This window comes from Narcine bancroftii, chromosome 2 (assembly GCF_036971445.1).
Source record: "Narcine bancroftii isolate sNarBan1 chromosome 2, sNarBan1.hap1, whole genome shotgun sequence".
In the NCBI taxonomy this organism is placed as follows: domain Eukaryota; kingdom Metazoa; phylum Chordata; class Chondrichthyes; order Torpediniformes; family Narcinidae; genus Narcine; species Narcine bancroftii.
Window position 1 is genome coordinate 278,950,173 of NC_091470.1, and position 26,792 is coordinate 278,976,964.

The 26,792-nt window shown below is 43.6% G+C and overlaps 1 protein-coding gene across 4 annotated transcripts in view; it reads left to right on the top strand.

The window, feature by feature from the left end:
• sybu (syntabulin (syntaxin-interacting)) overlaps window positions 1–26,439 on the top strand; it is a 101,898-nt gene extending 75,459 nt beyond the window's left edge. For 2 of the 4 annotated variants that reach the window (XM_069921089.1, XM_069921085.1), the window contains exons 7-8: window positions 4,034–4,186; window positions 24,269–26,439. In XM_069921089.1, the coding sequence (XP_069777190.1) occupies window positions 4,034–4,186; window positions 24,269–25,460 (1,345 nt within the window). In that variant the 3' untranslated portion in view covers window positions 25,461–26,439. The remainder of the gene's footprint in view (window positions 1–4,033; window positions 4,187–24,268) is intronic. The other 2 variants (XM_069921087.1, XM_069921088.1) reach the window with 2 other exon arrangements.
• The last annotated feature ends 353 nt before the right edge of the window (window positions 26,440–26,792 follow it).

Genomic DNA, 26,792 nt, shown 5'->3' on the forward strand with positions numbered 1-26,792 from the left:
TGACGTCTGATATTTCCTGTTCCCTGTGTTCTATATATATATATAAAACAACTGGCTGACATCATGATTTGCTGTGGTTGACTCCATAACAATTCCTTGAAATTGGAACTGCCCAGATTTTTTCGTTTTGACTGCTATGCATCAGGCACTTTGCATGTGTTTTCATTCTAGTTTATTCTTGGTTTAAATTCTCCCATTACTGCTTTGGGCTTCTTCAGCTGAGCAAGCAAAATACTTCTGATGCCTTGCATTTTCTAAAGAAGTTGCTGCTTTGCGTGAAAGTCTAGAAATGATTTCCCCCCCCACCCCATACATCTGGAGAGAAGGGCACACTCCCCATAGTCATTTAGTACAGCATCGCTCCTACAAACACATCTTTCACGTCTTAAAGAACAAGATGGACGTCTGTGTTTTAATAATGTGAGCAGCTTCACGAGGGAGCAGGAAGATAAGTCAATAATGTATGATATACCCATCTTGTAAAGAACAAAATGTGAAAGCACTTTAAAAAAGCAAGCATTGATTTATGGGCTTCACGTTAATCATTTTTATTCAGGAATGTAATTTTTGTTAATTCATTAGCATTCCACTGGTAGGTTAGTAATTCTGATAATTTGAGGGCATGCAAAAATCATTTGGGTCACTAACTTTAGCAAAGATGAACACTCCCTTGAAGCCTTCTAATACATGACATTTAAAATTGTACGGACTAAGTTAGTGGTCAATGTATTGTCTATTTTCAAAAAAAATCATAAAATAGCTGCTTTTGATTGAACCAACGTGGCTGTTCTGATGCACCTAATTTAGAACGTAGAAGAGTATAGCCCTTTGTCTCGTGGTGCTGTGCTGACCATGAGGAGAATCTAAAACCATATTCCCCATGTGTCCACCTAAATGCATCGAAAAGATTGCTATTATATCTGCTGCTTCCACCTCCCTAGCAATGTGTTCTAGGCACCTACCATTCTGTATATGTAATTTTTTTAAGTATCTCCTTTAAATATTCCCCTCTCACCTTTAAACCTACACTCTCCATCCTGGGGTAAAAAAAAGACTCTCACTATATATCCTTTCTATGAGTCTCATCATTTTAAATATTTCTATCAGGTCATCCCTTGGCCTGCAACACTCCGGAGAAAAGAATAACTTGTTCTTACTCTGAACAACTTTTTTGATTCCTCTCACTTTCCACAAATCAAAGGTGGAGTCATGGGCACTCATTTGTGCATCTCCTCCATTTCCTGTACTTAAGATTTTGCCCCACTTTCCCAGGAGGAATAGAACTTGCATCCGACCAGCCTCCACATTCAGCACACCATGCTTGAACATTTCCACCACCTATAACAAGATCCCACCAGTCACGTGTTGCCATCACCACCCCTTTCTTCTTTTTATGGGGAAAATTGTCCTTCTCTACCCACTCCTTTCTCTCCTGAAGCACTTTCCCTTGCAACTAGAGGAAATGAAACCTGGTACATTCCTCTCTCTTCATCCTTCACCATCCAGGGACCCAAACAGCCCTTCCAGATAATGCAGAAATTTGTATGCCTTTCCTCCAACTTTATCTATTGCATTCCATGGTCCTGATATGAGATCCTTTATGTTGGCAAAGATAAACAGACCACTTGACTGTTCTGTCAAGCACCTGCACTCTGTTCACAATTGCCATCTAAGTTTCCAATAGCCAACTATTTTTAATTCCCCATCATGTTTCCACTCTAACCTTGCTGTCCTCAGCCTCTCCACAGCAAGGGAGACGAAATATAAACTAAAGGATCCTTGTTCTGCATATGGTGTCTTTTTTATTTGAGTTAAGATTAAGAAGGCTAAATTACTTTTGTTAAAACAATCAAACAGGTGACTTATATTAAACTGGTCCCATTGGAAACCCCAAATTCTATTTGAATTGTTTCTGGGTGTACACTAATAATTTAAATGTATTTTCAAGCAATTTTGATTTTTGTTGTGGTGTGAAATGCAGTGATGATTTAACATGCAATTTCTCAATCAACATGTTGACAGTCAGAAATGAAAGGTTTGGAAATGCTGCTGTGCAACTATCTATCGATGACTCATTTTCTTCCAGTTCTTTTCTCACTGTAGCACAGTACATCCTATCTGCTGCAGTGCACGAGATGCTGAATGAAGCTGTGCACTTGCCTAAGAACCCCTAATGTAGCAAACTATATAAGCATTCCTAAAATCTTGGTGAAAAACTTAACTTATGAAGGAAGGGTGAAAGGTGGGGAAAAGTGGAGATCAACCAGGAGGCCAGAATTGGAGGTAAGCAGCAATTGAGAAAAGTGTACCTCTTAAAAGAAAACTAGGGCAAACCAAGGCCAAGAAAGGATTTAACCTTCCTAATCTGAACACTTGGTGATCAGGTACCAATTTGGCAAGAGTTACACAGGTAAGTGAGATGTTGGCATGGGTTAGAATAAAGGTCGCAGTGGTTTGAATGAGCAAAAATTGAACAAGATAAATTCCTTTGCTGCTAATGCAGCACGGTTGTTACAGAATGTTATGATTTGAGGTCTATGAACATTTTCTTGCCCATTCTCTTCATTCCAGGCAGAACTTGGTGTTACATAGGAACATAGGAAGTAGGAACAGGAGTAGGCCAAAAATGACCCATCGAGCCTGCTCCGCCATTCAATACGATCATGGCTGATCTAATTTATGACCTAACTCCACCTACCTGCCTTCTCCCCATATCCCCTAATTCCTCTATCATGTAAAAATTTATGTAACCAAATTTTAAATATGTTTAATGAGGCAGCCTCAACCACTTCCCTGGTTAGAGAATTCCAAACATTCACTACTCTCTGGGAAAAACTATTTTTCCTCATCTCTGTCCTAAATCTACTCCCCCGAATCTTGAGACTGTGTCCTCTCATTTTAGTTTCCCCGGCCAGCTCAAAAAACCTTCCTACATCTATCCTATCCATACCCGTCATAATCCTATATGTTTCTATAAGATCTCCTCTCATTCTTCTGAACTCGAGCGAATACAATCCTAGACGATTTAATCTTTCATCATAAGTCAACCCCTTCATCCCACCTAGTAAACCTCCTCTGGACCGTCTCCAAAGCCAGTATATCCTTCATCAAATATGGAGACCAGAACTGGACACAGTACTCCAGGTGCGGTTTCACCAGTACCTTATTCAGTTGCAACTGTTGATTGAAGACCTTTTAATGTGTAATCAATGAACAACTGGCCTTAAATTCTAAATAGTCAATTTTTAAAAATCATCTTTATCAAAATAGAATTCTTAGGCTTCCAAAAGACCCACCTACTTAGAGTGCAGGCAAAATGACATGCTTCTGTTGTTATATTGTTATTTTGTACAAGGTGATGGATTGTCAGAAATGTGAAATTGATGCAAAATTAGGATGCTGATGGAGAACATAGCTGTTTGTGAATGCCACTTCAGATCCATTGTCAAACATTTCTTAACTAGAATTGTTTATTTGCTATATTGTACCATTTATGTAGAAATGACAAACCTTTGGCGTACATATTTTTAATTGCAATGTATAGACTCTTTGCAGTCATTTTATTCTCTTTTTCCTTTTTCTCTTTCCACTTTCAATTCTGAAGGCGATTGTTTAAAATTAAAGTCAATTAAATATTCAACATCTGGGTGAATAAAACACCAAATGGGATGTTCTGTTAGCATTCAAATTAATTGGAACATTTGGCTCCGACAAAATACCAACATCAACTATATGAACACGTTGAGAAAATGTAATCTTATTTGATAATGATCCATAAACTTTAGCCTTCTGTTATTTTAAATTATGTTGCAAATTTTACCAAAACATTTAATGCTACTGGCAACCACACAGATTTTAAAAATGGAGATGAAAAAGGGAATATAAGGACGCTTTTCCAACTATTCTTCTGATTTTCTTTTGGTTCACTAATGATAAGATTTTCTCTGTTTAAATCCCTCAATTGTTCTGTTCACCTGGGCTTCAATAACACATTCTCTTCTTTCCTTTTACTCTCATTGTCTGCATTTTCCAGGCGCTCTGGTAAATATACCTCTTGCAGTGATAATCATGGCATTAAGCCCCCAAACCCGGAGCAGTACTTGACCCCACTGCAACAAAAGGAGGTTACCATTAGACATCTGAGGACAAAACTAAAGGATTCTGAAAGCAACCTTCAAGAGAGGTGGTAATTATTTTAATTCTGACAACTAAAGAGTTGTTTACCTCCAACTTAAATTTTGTTGTCAGATTTGCTATCCTTTCCAGAATAAAGTTTTGTGGTGAGCATAAGGTGTGAGAAGCATTTGGAAAATTTAACTAGATTCTAAATTTCACTAGAGTGTGCCTCTTTTACTTTAACATTTCGGAGAGAAACATTTTAAGCATCCGGATTTCTCAAACTGTCTGACTCTTGCAAGGCAGGAGATTGTGTGTAGATAATAAAATAGTACAAAAAATTCCAAATTTATGACTTAAAACTTGTTATGGTTGGTTGTCCCAAGAACCTGTATCATTTTATTGGAAACTTAATGATGAGGATTAATCAAATTACTTTAAATGAATATTTAAACTGTGACAGATAGTCAATTTGCCTCAAGCCACATGCTTATACAGTAACTCATCAGTATGTCATGTGTAGGAGTCAGCCATTCAGCCTTCAAGTCTGCTTCACCATTCACTGAGATCTTGCTTGATCTTTGACCTCATTATTCTCAAGCATTCTCTGGTGTCTCATATCTATATGTGACTTGAATGCACTTGGGTTGATGACATCAGTGCTCTGAAAGAGAATTCTAAAAATTCGCAAGCCCTTGAGCGAAGAAATCATTTTAGACCTCAATGGCGCGTTTTTTTTATTTTGAGTCACTGACTCAACGTAGTTAGACTCATGTGTAGTTAAAGAAAAACTTTATCCATGTATTCAGATTATTTTGTAATCAAATGTTTTAATAGTCTTTTCTCATTGTGGAGCCACTTCATTGGCACTTTATCCAATATTTTTTGGAAATACAACTGACGTTGCATGCCTTTCATTTAAGTTTTGAGATTAATGTACATCCAAGTCCCTCTAGATCAGGGGTGGCCAACCTTTTAATTTTACATTTTTAATTTAGACATACATCACAGTAACAGGCCATTTTGGCCTATGTGTCCATGGCACCCAATTAACCTACACTCCTGGAATGTACTCGTGGTCTGAAATGGCCTGTTACCGTGCTATATGTTTAAATTAAAGATTAAAAATTAAAAGGTTGGCCACCCCTGCTCTAGGTGCTATATTTTGCTACAAAACTAATTTTTAACCCTTTTAATAGGACAAATATAAATCTGTACATCACATTACTTTCCATCTCCCACATATGCTATTCGCTTAACTATCTACATTCATTTATAGCCTCTCTGTGGTATCAACAGAATATTTGCATACATCAGCTGTTAGTACAGTATGGGCTCTTTGGTCCACAATGTTGTGTTGGCCCATATAAAAACAAATGCAATGCTGGATTAATTTCAAGAGGAATAGAATGCAAGAGCAGGGATGTGAGGTTGAGGTTTTATAAGGCACTGGTGAGACCTCACTTGGAGTATTGTGAGGAGTTTTGCACTCCTCATTTAAGAAAGCATGTGCTGATGTTGGAGAGGGTTCAGAGGAGGTTCATTGGGATGATTCTGGGAATGAAAGGCCTATCACATGAGGAGCGTTTGACAGATCTTGGCTTGTGCTCATTAGAATTGAGGAGAATAGGGGGGGGGGAGGTGTGGAATCTCATTGAAACATTTTGAATGTTGAAAGCCATGGACAGAATAGATGTAGAAAGTTGTTTCCCATAGTTGGAGTCTTGGACAAGAGGGCATAACTTCAGGATTGAAGGGTGTCCAATAAGACCAGAGATGTGGAGGAATTTCTTTAGTTAGATGATGGTGAATCTGTGGAACTTGTTGCCAGGTCATTGGATGTATTTAAGGTAGAGATTGATAGGTTCTTGATCAGCCAGGGCATCAAAGATTATAGGAAGAAGGCCAGGCAGTGGGGCTGAGTGGGAAAATAGATCAGCTCATGATTGAATGACAGGGTAAATATGATGGGCTGAATAGCCTAATTCTTTTCCTATGGTACAACCCAGATCAATCTCACCCTTCCCTCCCCTCACAATCCTCTTTTCTCATATCCATATGATTAGGAGTCTTTTAATGTCCCTATTTTATTAGCCTCAACCACAACTCCCAGCAGTGCATTCCAGGTATCCATCACTCTCTGACAAAGAAATGAGAAAACAACTACCTCTGATGTCTCCCCTAAACTTTCCTGCATTCACCTTAATCAAATGATACACTTATATTGTCCACTGCTACCCTGGGAGGAAGGTAGTTGCTGCCCACTCCATCAATGCCCCTTTATAATCTTGTACCCTTCGATTAAATTACCTCATCCTCTATCGCTTCAAAAAGAAAACCCTAACTCGTTCAACCTTTCCTCGTATTATTAATAATAGATAGTAAATATTTTAGGCCTCAACATGGATTCGTGAGCTGCTTCACTAGTGAGATCTGCAGAAAATTTGATTCCTTCTATTTCCTGACCATTGAGCAAGTTGATCTGGCTAAACTCAAGCTCAAGTTCTAATAAACCTCCAACGTGACATCTTACGAAGTGACTTTTGTTGCTTGTGGAATTGGGGAAGTAGAAGGCACTATGTTTGGCCAATTCAGAATGGAGGAGTATGTGAGCTGTAGTGCATCCACAGATGGTTTGCTTTTAACTTCTGTTTAAAGGTTTGGTTCATAATAAAAATTACCTTTTTAGGTTAGTTAACCAATTCTAGGATTTGAGTTTTCTAAATTTTAAAACAGTTTAAATATAGTTCCTGGTTAACAACTTCATTTTACTCCAGTAGAAACAGTTAAAGTAAAAACACAAAGCTGGAGAAACTCAGCAGGTCAAGCAGTGTCCTTTACAAAGCAAAGGAAAAAATACAAAACTGACATTTCCAGTTTGAGCCCTATGCTTTTGTTCTGAGGGTGACTAGTTGCTTTTATCCCCCCTAACCCACCCCCCCCCCCCCAGCCCTAGTCCAATCCCTCACTACTTGCATGCCCTCCATCTCTTCAATGATTTCAGATTCCGCTAACTGGAGCACCTCATCTTCACGATGGATCTCTATACCTCCATTTCCCACAAAGAAGTTCTTAAAGTGCTTTGCTTCTTTCTGGACCAGAGACCCGACCAGTCACCCTCTACCACCATCCTCCTCTGCCTGGCTGAATTTGTCCTCACTCTAAGCAACTTCTCCTTTAACTCGTTCCACTTCTTCCACATGGGACCCAGCTATAACACTTGCTCTGGTATATCGATGACTACATCGGGGCTGCCTCATGCACCCACGATGAGCTTGTCAACTTCATCCACTTTACAGTCAACTTCCACCCTAATCTCAAATTCACCTGGTCCATCTCTGACATCATTCTCCCTTCCTGGATCTCTGTCTCCATCTTGGGAGACCAGCTTTCCAGTGACATGTATTACAAACCCTCTAACTCACACAACTACCTTGACTACACTTTTTCACACCCTGTCCCCTGCAAGGATTCTATTCCCTTCTCTCAATTTCTCCGTCTCTGCTGTATCTGTTCCCAAGCTGAGGTCTTCCGGTCTGGATCTTCCAAAATATCTGCCGCTTTCTGCAAATGTGGCTTCCCCTCCACCACCATCAACTCAGCCCTCACCCGCATCTCCTCCATTTCCCACTCATCTGCCCTGGCCCCCTCTGCCCCCAGGCACAACAACATAGAATCCCCTTTTTCCTCACCTACCACCCCACCAGCCTCTACATCCAACACATTATCCTCCGGAATTTCTGATGCAACAGGATCTCACTACCAGACACCTCTTCTCCCCTCTCTGCCTCCCATAGGGAGGCATGAGTTCCTCCATTACTCCCTCCTGCACTCATCCCTCCTCACTAATGGCCCCGCCCCCTACCCCAGCACATTTCCCTGTAGCTGCAGGAGGTGCCACACGCACCCACACCTCCTCCCTCACCATGGTCCAGGGCCCCAAACAGTCCACTAAGATCACCCGCAAATTGGAGAAAGATCTGATTTAAAAAAAAATCTGGGCACTCTCCAGCCAGATGGCATTAATACAGTCTTTTCCAGTTTCTGCTAACCTGCTCTGCTCCTCCCCCTCACCCTCCCTTCACCGAGCCACCTCTCCTTCCCTTGATCACTTCTATCCCCTCCATCCCTTCTCCACCTACCACCTCTTGCCTTTGCGACCACACCTTCCCCCCACTCTTTTGTTCGGACACCTGCCGACATTTTTCCATACTTTGTTGAAGGGTTCAAACACAAAATGTTGGTTATATATTTTTAACATTGCTATATAAAGGACCCTGCTTGACCTGCTGAGTTTCTCCAGCGTTGTGTTTTTACTAGCATTACGAAGCGTATTCTTCACTAAGGAGTTTTGCTTAAAATACTAGTGGAGCAGTCTATACTTATTTCCTAGGTGATTGTTGTAGATCGGGATCCCCAAACCTTTTAGACCATTGACCCCTTCTTAGACTCCTTGATCCTTCTCAGACCCCAAGGCATGGAATCCTCGGAGTGGTGGTAGTGCTGGACTGGGGATGGGGTGTGATGGCAGCACTGGATGGGGGAAGGGGGGCATTGGACACGTACTGCTCCGTCAGTCCTTTTTTCTCTACTTAAGAGGCCAAAGCCAAATACAACATAGCAGCCACCAAAGCCTGCTCTTGTGAGAGGTTGGTCACCCCCGCCATAGACACTATCTTCCATAGACATGTCCCTTCTTTTGACCACAAAAATTCAATGGAAACCCACCCCTCCCCCCACCCCAGCATTTATCTATCCCTTGGATTGTCCCATTGACCCCCAGGGGTCGATATCAACCACTTTGGAGACCACTGCTGTAGATAATGCTCTGATGATGACTGTTACTTTACTGTGAAATAAATTAACATATTCTACTTGGGTTGAGAGGGGTGGCTGTATGGAACAAGCTGCCAGAGGAAGTGGTAGATGTGAGGGCAATAGTAATGTGTGTACATTCATACAGGTACATGAGTAGGAAAGGTTTGGAGAGGAATGAACCAAACACAATCAAATTGAATTAGCTTGGTCAGCATAGACAAGTTGGGCCAAAGGATCTATTTCTATGTTCCAGAACACTGACTCTTGTCTATTTCTACAAGCTGGTTCACACCAACTAACCATCCTGTCATTCCATTACTACTATTCCTGCCAGAAACCACCATAAATATCCACCCCTCCTTGCATCCTATTTCCAGGAGTCGTTGCCTCAGCAGCTCTATTCCACCGATTTCATGTGACAGGTTGCCTCATCACATTCTTCCTATAACATCAGGATCTAATTTTTACTCACTATGAAGACCCTGTATGATCTTGGTGTTTCAGCATTGCAATGCCTAGAGACTCTGATCCCAAAGCTTCCCCAATCTATCACTCTTTACTTCTGAAACATTCATCATTGGGAAAACTCTCTGATGAACCAATATTCTTTCACCTCAGTGTGTTTTTTTTTCTACAGTTTTGCTGTAGTTTCCAGATACCAGAATCACTATTAAAAAAAAAATCCAACATAGCACAGAACTGCAAGAGGAGCTCAGCTGGTCTTGCAGCAACCATTGGAGATAAAGATCTATTACTGATGTTTCGGGCCTGTGTCAAAAGGTTGGGGAAAAGAGAAGAATGGAAGGGTGAGGAGTTCAGAGGAAGTGTTAAGTTTTAGCAAGGACCTCCCAGTGGCCACTCATTTCATTTCCCTGCCCCATTCCCTTACTGACATTTCAGTCTGTGGTCTTGTGCACTGCCAGACTGAGACCACACGTAAATTGGAGGAACAACACCTCATATTCTGTCTGGGAATTTTCCAACCGGAAGACATTAACATTGACTTCTCTGGTTTCTGCTGGACCACCCCCCCCCCGCCCAAATCTTTCCATGTCTCCTCCTCTAGCTCTGTCTCACTCTTCACTTTCACAGAGACAAAAAAAAAATCCTGCCCCAATCAATTCTCACCTTTCCTCTTATCATATTTCCTATTATCATATCCAATTAAAACTTTTTGTCTCTTGGTTTGTACTCCCACTCCCATTCTTTTTCCCAGCCTTTTGACACTGATGCCTGTGATATCTTCATATTTTGAAGTGCTCAGGACTGAACATCAGTAATATCTTTACCTCCTAAGAGCATTGCAAGACCTGCTGAGTTCCTCCAATCACAGCGTCCGTACACTTTCGTGTTCCACTCGCTCTTTTTTAGCCTATCCTACAGTATGCTTCTTGCCTATCACAAAGTTTTTCCCATTCACTTTCTTCTAAATCTAGGACTTCTAAAGGTTAAATAACATGCATTCATAGCACTGTTATCCTTTTTAAACCTCAAAGTACTTCACAGGAGCCCTGTGCAGTTTCTTTGCAGAGTGCTGGATACGTAAAAGTGCACACAATTTCATCATGTTCTGTTTGTGAAAATGTTTGTCAGTCAATCAATTATGCCCTGAGCATTCACAGTAGGCCTTCCACGTCTTTCTGTGCCATATTGGACTTGTTGCTGCTCCTCTTGTGCCTTCCCTCTCCTCTTCCCCCGTGTCTTTCTACTGAACCACCTCGATTTGGAAATTTGTTCTTCTCCTCACTAACTTGTGTGAAATGCAACTATCTAACACAGTATGGCGAGCACTGGAGTTTCTGTTCTCATGGGTATGGAAAGTGGAGTCTTACCTCCACAGTATGATCAGTAGGGGTTTACATGAGCTTAACTTGCCAATTTGGCAGGCTTTCTACCCGTGTACAGGCCAATTGGTGGGTAGATTTTTTTTTAAAAATACTGCATGGTTTGGCAAACCACTTCAAACCATGGAACTACTGCTGGTCAATTTGTAAGCTGGCTCCCGGGGTAGAAAATGGCATCAGTGCTTGCATGCAATGGGCATCTTGCCCATAATCCCCCATGCTGCTGGAACGCCAGAGTGGTTCCAGCAGCATGGGGAATTATTGGTAAGAAGGACAGCATTCTCCACTGGCCCCGACAGCATTCCAATTCCACTTTCAATTGACGTGCTAGGCTAGCACCCACAGTAAACATTCATATGATTGTGTAGGTGCCCCTGTAGTTAATAGGAAAAGGTTTCCAGCCTCCAGCTGTTGTGCAGCAGACTACGGAAGTTGGTTGAAAGTAAGTGTGACTGTTGAAGTAATAATGTAATTTGGGTTGAAACAAGATTATAATAAGTGGTCTACAGATGAAGTCATGATTTTTAAAAAGGTGTCAATCAAGCAACGAAATCTAAAGATGAAACCTACCACCTGCCCAGGTAAACCTTCGAATCAGAAGTGGAACATTGAGGCTTCTGGGTGACACATAATGACCCAAAAACAATTAACATCAATTTCAGCATTGAAAGTAACAATTCTATACAGCAGTGAAAGTAACAATTCTATACAGCAGTGACCTTCGCCCAGACCGGGGCCGTGGCCGCTGCTGCTCTCCCTGTGCCTGGACTGGGGCCGCCGCCTCCAACTCTCTGCCCGGATCGGGGCCTCTGCCTACCTCACACGACCGAGGCCGGGGCCACCGTCTCCCCCTTGCTCCTGCCCGTATCGGGGCCGCCGCCGTCTACCCTTCGCCCGGACCGGGGCCGGGGCCGCTGCTGCTCTCCCTGTGCCCGGACTGGGCCGCCGCCTCCCACTCCCTGCCCAGACCGGGGCCTCCGCCTGCCTCACTCGACCGAGGCTGGGGCCGCCGTCTCCCCCTTGCTCCTGCCCGTATCGGGGCCGCCGCTGTCTACCCTTCGCCCGGACCGGGGCCGGGGCCGCTGCTGCTCTCCCTGTGCCCGGACTGGGCCGCCGCCTCCCACTCCCTGCCCAGACCGGGGCCTCCGCCTGCCTCACTCGACCGAGGCTGGGGCCGCCGTCTCCCCCTTGCTCCTGCCCGTATCGGGGCCGCCGCCGTCTACCCTTCGCCCGGACCGGGGCCGGGGCCGCTGCTGCTCTCCCTGTGCCCGGACTGGGGCCGCCGCCTCCCACTCCCTGTCCGGACCAGGGCCTCCGCCTGCCTCACTCGACCGAGGCCGGGGCCGCCGTCTCCCCCTTGCTCCTGCCCGTCGGTCGTGTGAGGCAGGCGGAGGCCCCGGTCCGGGCAGGGAGTGGGAGGCGGCGGCCCCAGTCCAGGCACAGGGAGAGCAGCAGCGGCCCCGGCCCCGGTCCGGGCAAAGGGTAGACGGCGGCGGCCCCGATACGGGCAGGAGCAAGGGGGAGACGGCGGCCCCGGCCTCGGTCGAGTGAGGCAGGCGAAGGCCCCGATCCGGGCAGAGAGTGGGAGGCGGCGGCCCCAATCCAGGCACAGGGTGAACTGCAGCGGCCTCGGCCCCGGTCCGGGCAGTATGGACCGACCAAGGATGGGAGGCAGGCCCCTCCAGCCCGGGTAAGAAACCTGCATAGGAGAAGGCCACTCCGATATAAAACCTACGACCCAAGGACCTCGCTGCCACGTCCCAGCTTGCTTGGCCACGGCACACGAACCATGGGTGTAAAGGGTGGGGCCAGTACTGCGCACACTGCACTCCACCTAAAAGCTCCTTTGCGCAGGCCCGAGGACAGGTCCACGTCCTCCCCCTCAAAAGATGCTCACAAACTCAAGCTAGCATGCTGGAACATCAGAACCATGCTAGACATGGCTGACAGCCACTGACCTGAACGTCGGTCTGCCCTCATTGCACATGAACTCCTCAGACTTGACATCGACATAGCCGCTCTCAGTGAAGTCCGCCTGGCAGATGTAGGCAGCCTCCAAGAACGCGGCGCTGGCTACACACTCTACTGGTCTGGCAAGCCTTCGGATGAACGACGCCTATCTGGTGTAGGCTTCATGGTCAAGAGCTTCATTGCCTCCAAACTCGAAAACCTTCCGACAGGCCTCTCGGACCGAATCATGTCCATGCGACTCCCACTTCAAAACAAGCGTCACATCACCCTCATCAGTGTCTATGCTCCAACCCTCCAGGCGGAACCAGCAGAAAAGAACAAGTTCTACACCGACCTGCGCAACCTCATCCAACGTACCCCTACAGCCGACAAGGTTGTCATCCTGGGCGACTTCAACGCTCGTGTCGGCAAAGACTCAGAAACCTGGCCAGGAATCCTGGGCAAGCATGGCGTCGGCAAGTGCAACGACAATGGGCGCCTCCTGTTGGAGCTCTGTGCAGAACAGCGACTTGTCATTACAAACACCCTTTTTCAGCAGAGGGACAGCCTTAAGACCACCTGGATGCATCCCCGATCCAAACACTGGCACCTCCTGGACTACATCCTGGTGCGAGAAAGTGACAAACAAGATGTGCTCCACACCAGGGTCATGCCTAGCGCGGAATGCCACACTGACCACCGGCTGGTTCGCTGCAAGCTCAACCTTCACTTCAAGCCAAAACCCAGGAACAATAAAGCCCCCAGAAAGAGGTTCAATGTTGGAAACCTGCAGTCAGACGAAGTGAGAGGAAACTTCCAGGCAAACCTCAAAGCAAAGCTTGACGTTGCAACCCGCCTCACGGACCCGTCCCCTGAAACCCTCTGGGATCAGTTGAAGACTACCATACTGCAATCCACTGAAGAGGTACTGGGCTTCTCCTCCAGGAAAAACAAGGACTGGTTTGACGAAAACAGCCAGGAAATCCAGGAGCTGCTGGCAAAGAAGCGAGCTGCCCACCAGGCTCACCTTACAAAGCCGTCCTGTCCAGAGAAGAAACAAGCCTTCCGTCGCGCATGCAGCCATCTTCAGCGCAAACTCCGGGAGATCCAAAATGAGTTGTGGACTAGCCTCGCCAAACGAACCCAGCTCAGCGCGGACATTGGCGACTTCAGGGGTTTCTACGAGGCTCTAAAGGCTGTGTACGGCCCCTCACCCCAAGTCCAAAGCCCGCTGCGCAGCTCAGACGGCAAAGTCCTCCTCAGCGACAAGATCTCCATCCTCAACCGATGGTCAGAACACTTCCAATCTCTTTTCAGTGCCAACCGCTCAGTCCAAGATTCTGCCCTGCTCCAGCTCCCTCAACAGCCCCTAAGGCTAGAGCTGGATGAGGTTCCCACCCTGGATGAGACATATAAGGCAATCGAACAACTGAAAAGTGGCAAAGCAGCAGGTATGGATGGAATCCCCCCAGAAGTCTGGAAGGCTGGCGGCAAAACTCTGCATGCCAAACTGCATGAGTTTTTCAAGCTTTGTTGGGACCAAGGTAAACTGCCTCAGGATCTTCGTGATGCCACCATCATCACCCTGTACAAAAACAAAGGCGAGAAATCAGACTGCTCAAACTACAGGGGAATCACGCTGCTCTCCATTGCAGGCAAAATCTTCGCTAGGATTCTCCTAAATAGAATAATACCTAGTGTCGCCGAGAATATTCTCCCAGAATCACAGTGCGGCTTTCGCGCAAACAGAGGAACCACTGACATGGTCTTTGCCCTCAGACAGCTCCAAGAAAAGTGCAGAGACAAAACAAAGGACTCTACATCACCTTTGTTGACCTCACCAAAGCCTTCGACACCGTGAGCAGGAAAGGGCTTTGGCAAATACTAGAGCGCATCGGATGTCCCCCAAAGTTCCTCAACATGATTATCCAACTGCACGAAAACCAACAAGGTCGGGTCAGATACAGCAATGAGCTCTCTGAACCCTTCTCCATTAACAATGGCGTGAAGCAAGGCTGTGTTCTCGCACCAACCCTCTTTTCAATCTTCTTCAGCATGATGCTGAACCAAGCCATGAAAGACCCCAACAATGAAGACGCTGTTTACATCCGGTACCGCACGGATGGCAGTCTCTTCAATCTGAGGCGCCTGCAAGCTCACACCAAGACACAAGAGAAACTTGTCCGTGAACTACTCTTTGCAGATGATGCCGCTTTAGTTGCCCATTCAGAGCCAGCTCTTCAGCGCTTGACGTCCTGCTTTGCGGAAACTGCCAAAATGTTTGGCCTGGAAGTCAGCCTGAAGAAAACTGAGGTCCTCCATCAGCCAGCTCCCCACCATGACTACCAGCCCCCCCCCACATCTCCATCGGGCACACAAAACTCAAAACGGTCAACCAGTTTACCTATCTCGGCTGCACCATTTCATCAGATGCAAGGATCGACAATGAGATAGACAACAGACTCGCCAAGGCAAATAGCGCCTTTGGAAGACTACACAAAAGAGTCTGGAAAAACAACCAACTGAAAAACCTCACAAAGATAGGCTTATACAGAGCCGTTGTCATACCCACACTCCTGTTCGGCTCCGAATCATGGGTCCTCTACCGGCACCACCTACGGCTCCTAGAACGCTTCCACCAGCGTTGTCTCCGCTCCATCCTCAACATCCATTGGAGCGCTTACACCCCTAACGTCGAAGTACTCGAGATGGCAGAGGTCGACAGCATCGAGTCCACGCTGCTGAAGATCCAGCTGCGCTGGATGGGTCACGTCTCCAGAATGGAGGACCATCGCCTTCCCAAGATCGTGTTATATGGCGAGCTCTCCACTGGCCACCGTGACAGAGGTGCACCAAAGAAAAGGTACAAGGACTGCCTAAAGAAATCTCTTGGTGCCTGCCACATTGACCACCGCCAGTGGGCTGATAACGCCTCAAACCGTGCATCTTGGCGCCTCACAGTTTGGCGGGCAGCAACCTCCTTTGAAGAAGACCGCAGAGCCCACCTCACTGACAAAAGGCAAAGGAGGAAAAACCCAACACCCAACCCCAACCAACCAATTTTCCCTTGCAACCGCTGCAATCGTGTCTGCCTGTCCCGCATTGGACTTGTCAGCCACAAACGAGCCTGCAGCTGACGTGGACTTTTTACCCCCTCCATAAATCTTTGTCTGCGAAGCCAAGCCAAAGAAAGATACAGCAGTGAAAGTAACAATTCTATACAGCAGTGAAAGTAACAATTCTATACAGCAGTGAAAGTAACAATTCTATACAGCAGTGAAAGTAACAATTCTATACAGCAGTGAAAGTAACAATTCTATACAGCAGTGAAAGTAGCAATTCTATACAGCAGTGAAAGTAACATTTCTATACAGCAGTGAAAGTAACAATTCTATACAGCAGTGAAAGTAGCAATTCTATACAGCAGTGAAAGTAGCAATTCTATACAGCAGTGAAAGTAACAATTCTATACAGCAGTGAAAGTAGCAATTCTATACAGCAGTGAAAGTAGCAATTCTATACAGCAGTGAAAGTAACAATTCTATACAGCAGTGAAAGTAACAATTCTATACAGCAGTGAAAGTAACAATTCTATACAGCAGTGAAAGTAACAATTCTATACAGCAGTGAAAGTAACAATTCTATACAGCAGTGAAAGTAACAATTCTATACAGCAGTGAAAGTAACAATTCTATACAGTTGTATTTCTCCATATATTTTCAGTTTGATTCCTGCTTCCTCCCAGATATTTTTAAGATTCAGTGTTTGTATTGACTTCCCTGATTTTGTTTGGTTTCCTCGACCTCTGAGCAGAAAGAACATTTTTGCAAAATTCTGTAACCGCAACCCCTCCCCCAAACTTCCAGATGAAGCCACATCTGCACCATTTTCTAGGTCATTGTCCATGATAACCAAGTGAAATTCCGATACACTCCCATTTACTCACATTTGATCCCTGTCATTTTAATCCCTTTCTGTTCAGAATCACAATTTCTTGACATGAACATGTCATAAAATCTGTTATTTGCAGAAGCATTACAGATACAAATATTGCTATAAATTATATTTTTTAAAATTTTTGCAAAAGAAGAGGAAAAGTCTGTGGTTCATTGTCCATTCAGAAATCTGCTGGCAGAGGGAAAGGGGTGTTTGTACTATTGGGTGTTAGTCTTCCAGTTCGTGTACCTTCCTTCCTAATGATAACTTTGTGAAGAGGGCATGGCCTGGATGGTGAGGGTCCTTGAGGATAGAGGGGCGGTGGCCTCTTGTAGATGTCCTCTGTGGAGTGAAGACTGTGCCATAATGGTGCTGGCTGAGTTCACAATTCTGACCTGTGTATTTTTCTTTGGCTTGGCTTCGCGGATGAAGATTTATGGAAGGGTAATGTCCATGTCAGCTGCAGGCTCGTTTGTGGCTGACAAGTCGGATGCGGGACAGGCAGACACGGTTGCAGCGGTTGCAAGGGAAAAATGGTGGGTTGAGGTTGGGTGTTGGGTTTTTCCTCCTTTGTCTTTTGTCAGTGAGGTGGGTTCTGCGGTCTTCTTCAAAGGAGGTTGCTGCCCGCTGAACTGTGAGGCGCCAAGATTCACGGTTTGAGGCGATATCAGCCCACTGGCGGTGGTCAATGTGGCAGGCATCAAGAGATTTCTTTAGGCAGTCCTTGTACCTTTTCTTTGGTGCACCTCTGTCTCGGTGGCCAGTGGAGAGCTCGCCATATAACACGATCTTGGGAAGGCGATCGATGGTCCTCCATTCTGGAGATGTGACCTACCCAGCGCAGTTTGATCTGCAGCATTGTGGATTCGATGCTGTCGGCCTCTGCCATCTCGAGTACTTCGATGTTGGTGATGAGGTCACTCCAATGAATGTTGAGGATGGAGCGGAGACAACGCTGGTGGAAGTGATCTAGGAGCCGTAGGTGATGCCAGTAGAGGACCCATGATTCGGAGCCGAACAGGAGTGTGGGTTTGACAACGGCTCTGTATACGCTAATCTTTGTGAGGTTTTTCAGTTGGTTGTTTTTCCAGACTCTTTTGTGTAGTCTTCCAAAGGTGCTATTTGGCTTGGTGAGTCTGTTGTCTATCTCGTTGTCGATCCTTGCATCCGATGAAATGGTGCAGCCGAGATAAGTTCAGTGTGCCCGATGGAGATGTGGGGGGGCTGGTAGTCATGGTGTGGAGTTGACTGATGGAGGACTTCAGTTGTCTTCAGGCTGACTTCCAGGCCAAACATTTTGGCAGTTTCCACAAAACAGGACGTTAAGCGCTGAAGAGCTGGCTCTGAATGGGCAACTAAAGCGGCATCATCTGCAAAGAGTAGTTCACGGACAAGTTGCTCTTGTATCTTGGTGTGAGCTTGCAGGCGCCTCAGATTGAAGAGACTGCCATCCGTGCGGTACCGGATGTAAACAGCGTCTTCATTGTTGAGGTCTTTCATGGCTTGTTTCAGCATCATGCTGAAGAAGATTGAAAAGAGGGTTGGTGCGAGAACGCAGCCTTGCTTCACGCCATTGTTAATGGAGAAGGGTTCAGAGAGCTCATTGCTGTATCTGACCCGACCTTGTTGGTTTTCGTGCAGTTGGATAATCATGTTGAGGAACTTTGGGTGGCATCCGATGCGCTCTAGTATTTGCCAAAGCCCTTTCCTGCTCACGGAGTCGAAGGCTTTGGTGAGGTCAACAAAGGTGATGTAGACAGTGATGCACAAAGTCAGAATGCTCCCCTCAAACCTCTCATGAAATACAGCTGCTGGTGAGCCGCCTTTGTGATTACATTGACATGGAAGCCCCAGGATGTTGGCACTCAGGAATTTGGAGTTATTAATGCTTTCCACTGCTGACTCCTCAATGAGGACAGATTTGTGTTCTCCTGATTTTCCCCCTCTTGAAGTCCACAATCAGTTCCTTAGTTTTGCTGTGTGGAACATAGAACATTACAGCACAGTACAGACCCTTTGGCCCACAATGTTATGGCCGCCTATATAAACCTACTCAACAATCTAAACCAGTGGTTTAGTGCAATGTTGTTATGACACCACTCAACTTAGCTGATCTCACTCCTGTACACTTACTGCCATCTGTGATTCTGCCAATGACCTTGTTGTCATCAGGAAATTTGAAGATGACATTTGGATTGTGCCTATTCCATATATCTGTTCAAATGTCTGAATGTTGCAATTTTACCCACATCTAACTTCCTCTGGCAGTTTGGTCAAGATGTAAACCACCATCTGTGAAATATTTGCCCCTCAGTTCCTCTTAAATCTCTCATCCCGGTAGCACTAGAGTCTCTACCCTGCAGGGAAAATGTCTGGGAGCATTCACTTCCCCATGCTCCTCATTATTTAGATTAACTATATAACATCACCCCTTAGGGAATATAGATCTAGCCTCTGTCTATAATTCAACCCCCTCTTCCCCCCCCCCCCCACCCCCTTACAGTCCTGGCAATCTCTTCTGCACCCTTTTGGTTTACCTGGGCAGGTGGTAGGTTTCATCTTTAGATGTCGTTGCTTGATTGACACCTTTTTAAAAATCATAACTTCATCTGTGGACCACTTATTTCCACCCAAATTACATTATTACTTAAACAGCCACACTCACTTTCAACCATCTTCCGTAGTCTGCTGCACAACAGCTGGAGGCTGGAAATCTTTTCCTATTAACCACAGTGGCACCTACACAATCATTTGAATGTTTACTGTGGATGCTAGCCTAGCACACCAATTGATTTTGCTAGTTTGTAGCTATAGAAACTATAGAAAAATGTTGCAGTGGCTTGTGCATGGTTCATTGGATTCAAGGATCATGTCTGCAAAAGCATCATCTGGGACCCACCCTGCAGTCTCCGTCTCTCCCTGGTGAGTGGCAAAGGATCATGTCTGCAAAAGCATCATCTGGGACCCACCCTGCAGTCTCAGTCTCTCCCTGGTGAGTGGCAAAGGATCATGTCTGCAAAAGCATCATCTGGGACCCACCCTGCAGTCTCAGTCTCTCCCTGGTGAGTGGCAAAGGATCATGTCTGCAAAAGCATCATCTGGGACCCACCCTGCAGTCTCAGTCTCTCCCTGGTGAGTGGCAAAGGATCATGTCTGCAAAAGCATCATCTGGGACCCACCCTGCAGTCTCAGTCTCTCCCTGGTGAGTGGCAAAGGATCATGTCTGCAAAAGCATCATCTGGGACCCACCCTGCAGTCTCAGTCTCTCCCTGGTGAGTGGCAAAGGATCACATCTGCAAAACCATCATCTGGGACCCACCCTGCAGTCTCAGTTTCTCCTGGCGAGTGGCAATATCTCGAGGCTAAGGTTTACCACATTCTGGTGAATGTCTGAACTGCCTCCAATGCAATAAAAGCTCTTAAAATAAGACCACATACTCCATATCTCAGCAATGTCCTGTACAAATGTAACCTGAGATCCCTACTATCCTTGCAAAAAAAGTCAACTTTGCCACTTCCTTGCTGTGCCTGCATGCTAACTTTCTGTGGTCAAGTATAACAAACCCAGGGGTCTCAGTACATTAGCATGCAGTGGTCTCTCCTCTGCAAACCATAATCTACGTTACTAATGTTCTTCTCAAAATGGATAACGTGACATTTCCCTCTATTAAAAACACAAAAATGCTGGAGGAACTCCTGCTGAGTTCTGCCAGCCTTTTTGTGTTTTTACTGCAATCACAGGATCTGCAGACTTTCATGTTTCCTCTATTATCCTTCATCTGGTAAAGTTGCATCTACTTACTAGACCCATTTATATTCCTTTGCAGACACTCTGTGCCTTACACAACACTTCCCTTTACACCTATCAAAATCATTGCTAGAAAGTCTGCCTGCAGCCTACTTGTATCCCAGCTAAACCATGACATTTGACTGCACAGATCCCGAGGCAACAACTTGTCAACTTGAAAATGACTCACCTGTTAACGAAACAATACTATATCCATCTATTAAACTATCACCTCGAGCTCTTGTGTAGTATCCTTTTATGTGGAGCATTATCAAATTCATTTTGGAAATTCAAATAAACTAAATCTACAGTAACCCTTTATCCATCTGATCTGCTATGCAGTATCCTCAAAGAACTCCAATATGTTAAGCCTGATTTCCATTTCATAAACTGTTGATTACACTGAGCTGGATTATGATTTTGTAAATATCCAGATACTGTTTCTAAGTAATGGATTTCTTAGTGGCTGGCCTTGAATCTCTTGCTTTCTGACTTCTAATCTTTTTTTTTAAATTGGGGCTTTTTTTTGTGGTTCTGGCTGGGGCTTCCCCAGAAACTGGCAAATCTTGAAAGATCACAACCAATGCATTAAGGATATGCATATACAGTATAAATAATACACAGGTTTAAAGTTTGCCAAACAGGTTTGAATGTAAATATCTGCCCAAGCTCCTGACATTTTTCCATGCCTTGCATCTGCAGAAACAGCAGTACACAATGGTTGAAAACAGTAAAGTAGAAAATACTTAGAGAGGGAGACAGGATTAATCATGGGTTACATTAGATGCTGCTGGTAGATATACAGGTACAAGGTGTCTTTCTTTAATATGGATTTACATATCTTGATAGAAGTATATGTTAGAATATAATGAGTTGTCCTCAAAAACTCCATCTTACACTGACCATGCATCTCTTGCACAGACCGACTATATACTGCACTTGCTTTGTTGCTGAGTTTTATTCTGTTTGTATGTCGATGACAGTAGATGTTGAAATCAGCAAAATAGAAGTGGTGTGAAACCTAGGGACATGGATACATGCCCAACTTCTAGTAGCCTCCAAGATGTGTTTCCACAAGGTCTGAATTGTGACCATGACCAGCATAAATATGGTTTAAGTGTACATTTGATTCCAGTTTTGCCTTGCCAGTTAAGACAAAATGAAGATTGCTTGTTCATTCTTTAATTGTGAACACTGCAGCTGTGAAACGTATCAAGCTGGAAGCAGTTGATTGATATAATTGAACTCCATGTAATTTCCATTATTATTATTATTTATAACTAGATCACCATGCTGCCTGAGATCTCTGCATTGGTTGTACTTGCCTTAAATTTGGCAATGTTGTTGGATATGTAGCTTCACAAAAACCCATTTTCCATTGTAGCATTTGCAGTGGTTTCATTTTGGCATTTATCACTGCAGTATGTGTAAAGTTTTCCTGTGATACAGAAGTGTGGGCATTGGACTGATTTGTTTTTCAGTGTGTGGAGGCATTATAAATCCCCATTATCCTGCACATCTTTCTGCTCTCATTAATAATTGAATATTCTAAAGAGTTAACATGTTAATCAATTATATAATATTCTACTAATGATTCTGGCAAACAAAACAGTGAAAGCATAAGAATTGGTATCACTTATGACACTATGTGTTATGCATTAGTTCAAATCCATTCACTGTTTCAGCAGAAGTATTAAATCATTTTCAATAACTTAATTAATACATTAAGGTAGCACACAAAGGAATGCCAAACAAATGAGGTGAATGTTGGACATTTATATTGGAAATTGTATCAATTAGGCTGGAATATTTGAAATGCTGGTCCACATGTCCAATACTGTGTGCAGCAATTTAAATTTATATCCAAAAATGTATGGGTGCCATAAAACAAAACAATAATATTGGAACCAAGTCCAATACGGACGAACACTGGCTATAGTAGAAAGTTGAAATGAAAACAATTGGAGGACATTTAATACTGCAAGTTTGTTTTGCTATTCAACACAACCTAGAAGGTAGAACATTATAGCACAACCCCCCCCATGTATTCCTACTAAAAATAAGTTCTAAACCCTTCCTACCTCAACCCTCTACTTTTCTTCCATCCATGTGCCTGTTTGGGTCTCAAATATTTCAGCCTTCATCACTATTTCAGGCACCATAACTTTAAAAAAAATCCCTGATATCTCCCCTAAACTTCTCTCCCTTCGCTTTGTATATGTGTCCTCCGATGTTTGCTGATCCTGCCCTGGGGGGGAAAAAGGTGCTGGCTTGTCCACCCTGTCTGTGCCTCTCAGAATCTTGTAGACCTCTAAGTCTCCTCTCACCCTTCTTCACCTGCCTCATAAGACATTTTCCAATTCAGGGAACATCCTCTGCACCCTCTCAATAGAAGTGAACACAATACTCTTAAGTGTGGTCTCACCAGAGATTTGTAGAGTTGCAACATGACCTCTTGAACTCAATCCTCCTATTAATGAAACCCAGCATCCCATAGGCCTTCTTAACTATCCTATCAATCTGCACAGCGACTTTGAGGGATGTATGGATTTAAATGCCAAGGTCCCTCTTTTCATCAACACTCTTAAGTAACTGACCATTAACCAGTTTGACCTTCCAAACTGCATCACCTTATACTTAACCAGATTGAACTCTATCTGCCACTTTTATGCCCAACTCTGTATCCTGTCTATATCCTCTTGTAACTTTCCACAACCTTCAGCTCCATCCACAACTCGTACAAACTTCGTGTCATCTACAAACTTACTGACCCATCCTTCTGCCTCTTCCTCTAAGTCATTTATAAAAATTACGAAGAGCAGGGAACACAGAGCAGATCCCTGTGGAACTCCACTAGTCACTGACCTCCAGGTAAAATACTTTCTATCCACTATCACTCTCTGCTTTCCATATGCAAGTCAATTTTTAAACCACACATCCAAGGTTCTGTGGATCCCATGCCTAACGACTTTCTGAGCAAGTTTCTCATGGGGGACCTTGTCAAATGCCTTACTAAAATCTATATAGATCACTTCTACCTCCTCAAAAAACTCAATTAGGCTTGTGAGGCACGACCTTCCCTTTACAAAGCCATGCTGACTATCCTTGAGTAGATTGTTTAGATTATTTCCTTAAAAATCTTCTCCAATAGTTTGTATTAAATTTTACACTAAATGTTACCTTGTAATAGCATTGTAATGTTATGTGGGTTGTGGCCAGCAGGTTAACCTTGTACATGTAGAAGGTTCTGGAAGGTGTATGATCTAGTGTCTTGGGAAGATGCCTATCTCCGAATACTTTGCTTTTGAGCATGGGCATATTTTAATCCACTGAAATCTTAAGATGTGTTAAGTAAAAGATAAATGAATACAGGTGGTGACATTAACATACATGAGTTTTATACTGTGCAGGTAATCAGTGAGGTGAAAATTTTGCTTTATAGTTTTAGGTAATTTGAGTAATTTTCATTTAAATCTTTGTTTAGGGTTTAGCAGTATTTCCACTAAACAATATTGGTTTAAGCTACAGAATGTTGAGAGCAGCTTACCTTGAAATTCTACTAAAATCAAAGCCCAGAATTTCATTTTGGTGCCGTGAGAAGACTTGCTATTGCAGATTTAATTCTTTAAGTTGTTTTCTTGCAAATAAACAAAAAAATTTAATTGCTCTATTTGTCAGCTGATTTCACGCAATTTCTAAGCACCAAAGAAATAAACAGGCGAGGATTCAAATTTCCATTTTGTTTTAAGCATACCTTTATTATTTTGAAAATGTAACAAACTCCTAATATATAAACATTTTTGCCTTTTTTTTCCAGGGAATCTGAAGTTGCAGATCTCAAGTCCCAGCTTGCTCGCATGCGAGAAGACTGGATTGAAGAAGAATGCCACCGTGTTGAAGCTCAGCTCGCATTAAAGGAAGCTCGGAAAGAGATTAAGCAACTCCGTGAGGTGATTGACACAATGAAGAACAGCTTGGTAGAGAAGGATAAAGGAGTTCAAAAATATTTTGTGGACATTAATATCCAAAACAAGAAACTTGAATCTTTGCTGCAGAGCATGGAGTTAGCTCAGAATGGTGCTTTGAGAGATGATTCGTCATTGGATTGCATGTATCCTTCACCTGTGAAGTCATTGGCTCGTAGCACAACCTACACAAAAATGACTGAAGCTATGGGCCTGGAAGACCAAGCTGTCGAAGAAATGGCTGATAGTGGTCTGCTTGCCACTGACGATATGGCAAGCAGAACTGATCTCTTCGACCAAATACTGAGGTCAAAACCCACTGATAATAGTTCTGGAGATGGAAATTGGTCACCAGCCAATGAAATGCAGGCAATCCTTGCCAACAGTGCAGCTTTTGATATATCTGCTCCAAGTATGATCTTTATGACAAATGATAATAGGCTAGTCAGGGAACAGGCCATCCAGACTGATGTCGTACCAGATAGTCCAGATGTACAGAGCCTCATTCTGCATATTCTAAAATCACAACATAACAGCCCAATTAGCCCAATATCTTCAACCTGGGTGTCAGAAATTGGCCAAGGTGTTTGTACATCAGAGTTTGAAACAAAAGCCACTGATACTTTGATGGATTTAACTCCAAATAATCCCAATACTGCAATTCTAATGCCTAGATTAGAATTGGTTAATAATTTCAAGAGCCCTCAGGCATGCACCTTCAACGAACAAGCACAATACCATTTTAGTGTAAACAGTACTTTTACATCAGCCTTTGATCAAACTGACAGTAAAGAACTTAGTGTCTCAGAGGATCAGCTATCTCCAGAGTGTCAGAAAAGTTATTGGAGCAAGCATTTTATTGTTGATTTGTTAGCAGTGGCTGCGCCTATAGTTCCTACCTTGGTATGGATATTTTCCACACACAGAGGAAGATCAGGGGCACTGTACAATATAGGGGCTCTATTGCGTGGGTGCTGTTTAGTTGCCTTGCACTCTTTGCGCATGCAGCCCACATCTTGTTTTCCCCCTCATTTAAAGAAATGATTCCACTAATTGCACTTAAATTTTAGTTTAGGACACTTGAACAAAACTGGAATTAGCTTGAGTTGTGTTTGTGTGTGGCTTGATGTGTTTAAATCACATCAGTGAGATTTAATTTGCACTGCTGATAAGTATAGATATATTGATTAAGGTGAAATGAGTTTACAGTGATACAAGTGAAGAATGGTTAATTTATAAATGTGAATGTTTCTGTTGAATGAAGGAGAAAGAAAGTGAAGTGGCCAAAGTTGACCCACTGCTGAGCAGCATAGCAAAATACTTTGTGGAGGTTGTTTCACTAAAAGCATGGGAAAGTCGAGTCTTTTTAAAGCATAAACGTTAGAATTCAATTTTAAACATTATTACAATAACTAAAGTGGTACGTTATGGAAAATTAATTCTCAATAGTGAAAGCTACCTTCAAGGTTTAAACTGAAGTGTGCAATACTCAAATGGCCAGAGTCGCCGATGTTTCCAACTGTATGTTGCTCTCAACCCCAGCGTTTGCAGTCTCTCTCGTTTAACTTAAATGGGAGTATGCATCTTTCTAAGGCAGCTGGCTCCAGGATATGCTCAAGCATACTTAGTCTTTGCTATTGTTCAGCTGTATATATTGTTGCTGTTATAAGCTGCAGTTTAATGGGTGTGTTGTATTTTTAGATTTATGATTAAGTGGAGTGCAACCAAAGCTTTTTAGCCTTTTGCTGTCGGTGTGTTCTGTTGTGTTGCGTCGACAAGTGTCAACCAGTTGGTGCAGTTTGTATGACAGTGACCTGTTCTGAGTGTCGCAACGTACAGTCCATGGACATGCTTTAAGTAGTGAACAAAATGCTTCTCTGTATTTGCTACTTACAAAATAGCATTTTTGTTAAGTTTGTTGTTTTCGAGCCATGTGCAATATTGCAGAATAACTTTATTGTACTTAAGATGTTTCTCTAGTAGAGGTTATAAATTTATTAAATTAACGCATGCCAAAAAGTCACCCAAACTTATGTTTCTTACCTTGTCTCAACATAGTTTTAAAACCATTTTTTTGTCTGAATGTTATCCTAATTCAAATTAGGATCTGTTGCTTGTGGTCAAATTAAAAATAAAAACCTGTACTCTGCCATTCAATGGTATTTAATTGAGTTTAGCAATTCATGGCTGTAAACATTAATAAATTAATTATGGTATTTCTGAAATCTGGATAGCTTGCAAATGTTTTGAACGTATTACTTAAGTAATGTTAATTTGCAAACATAGATTGCAGGATGTTATTTATATTGGCAGTATCTGCAGAATTTGTAATTATAAAATTCTCCTCCTAACTTCGGTTATAGGTTTGTGCATCAT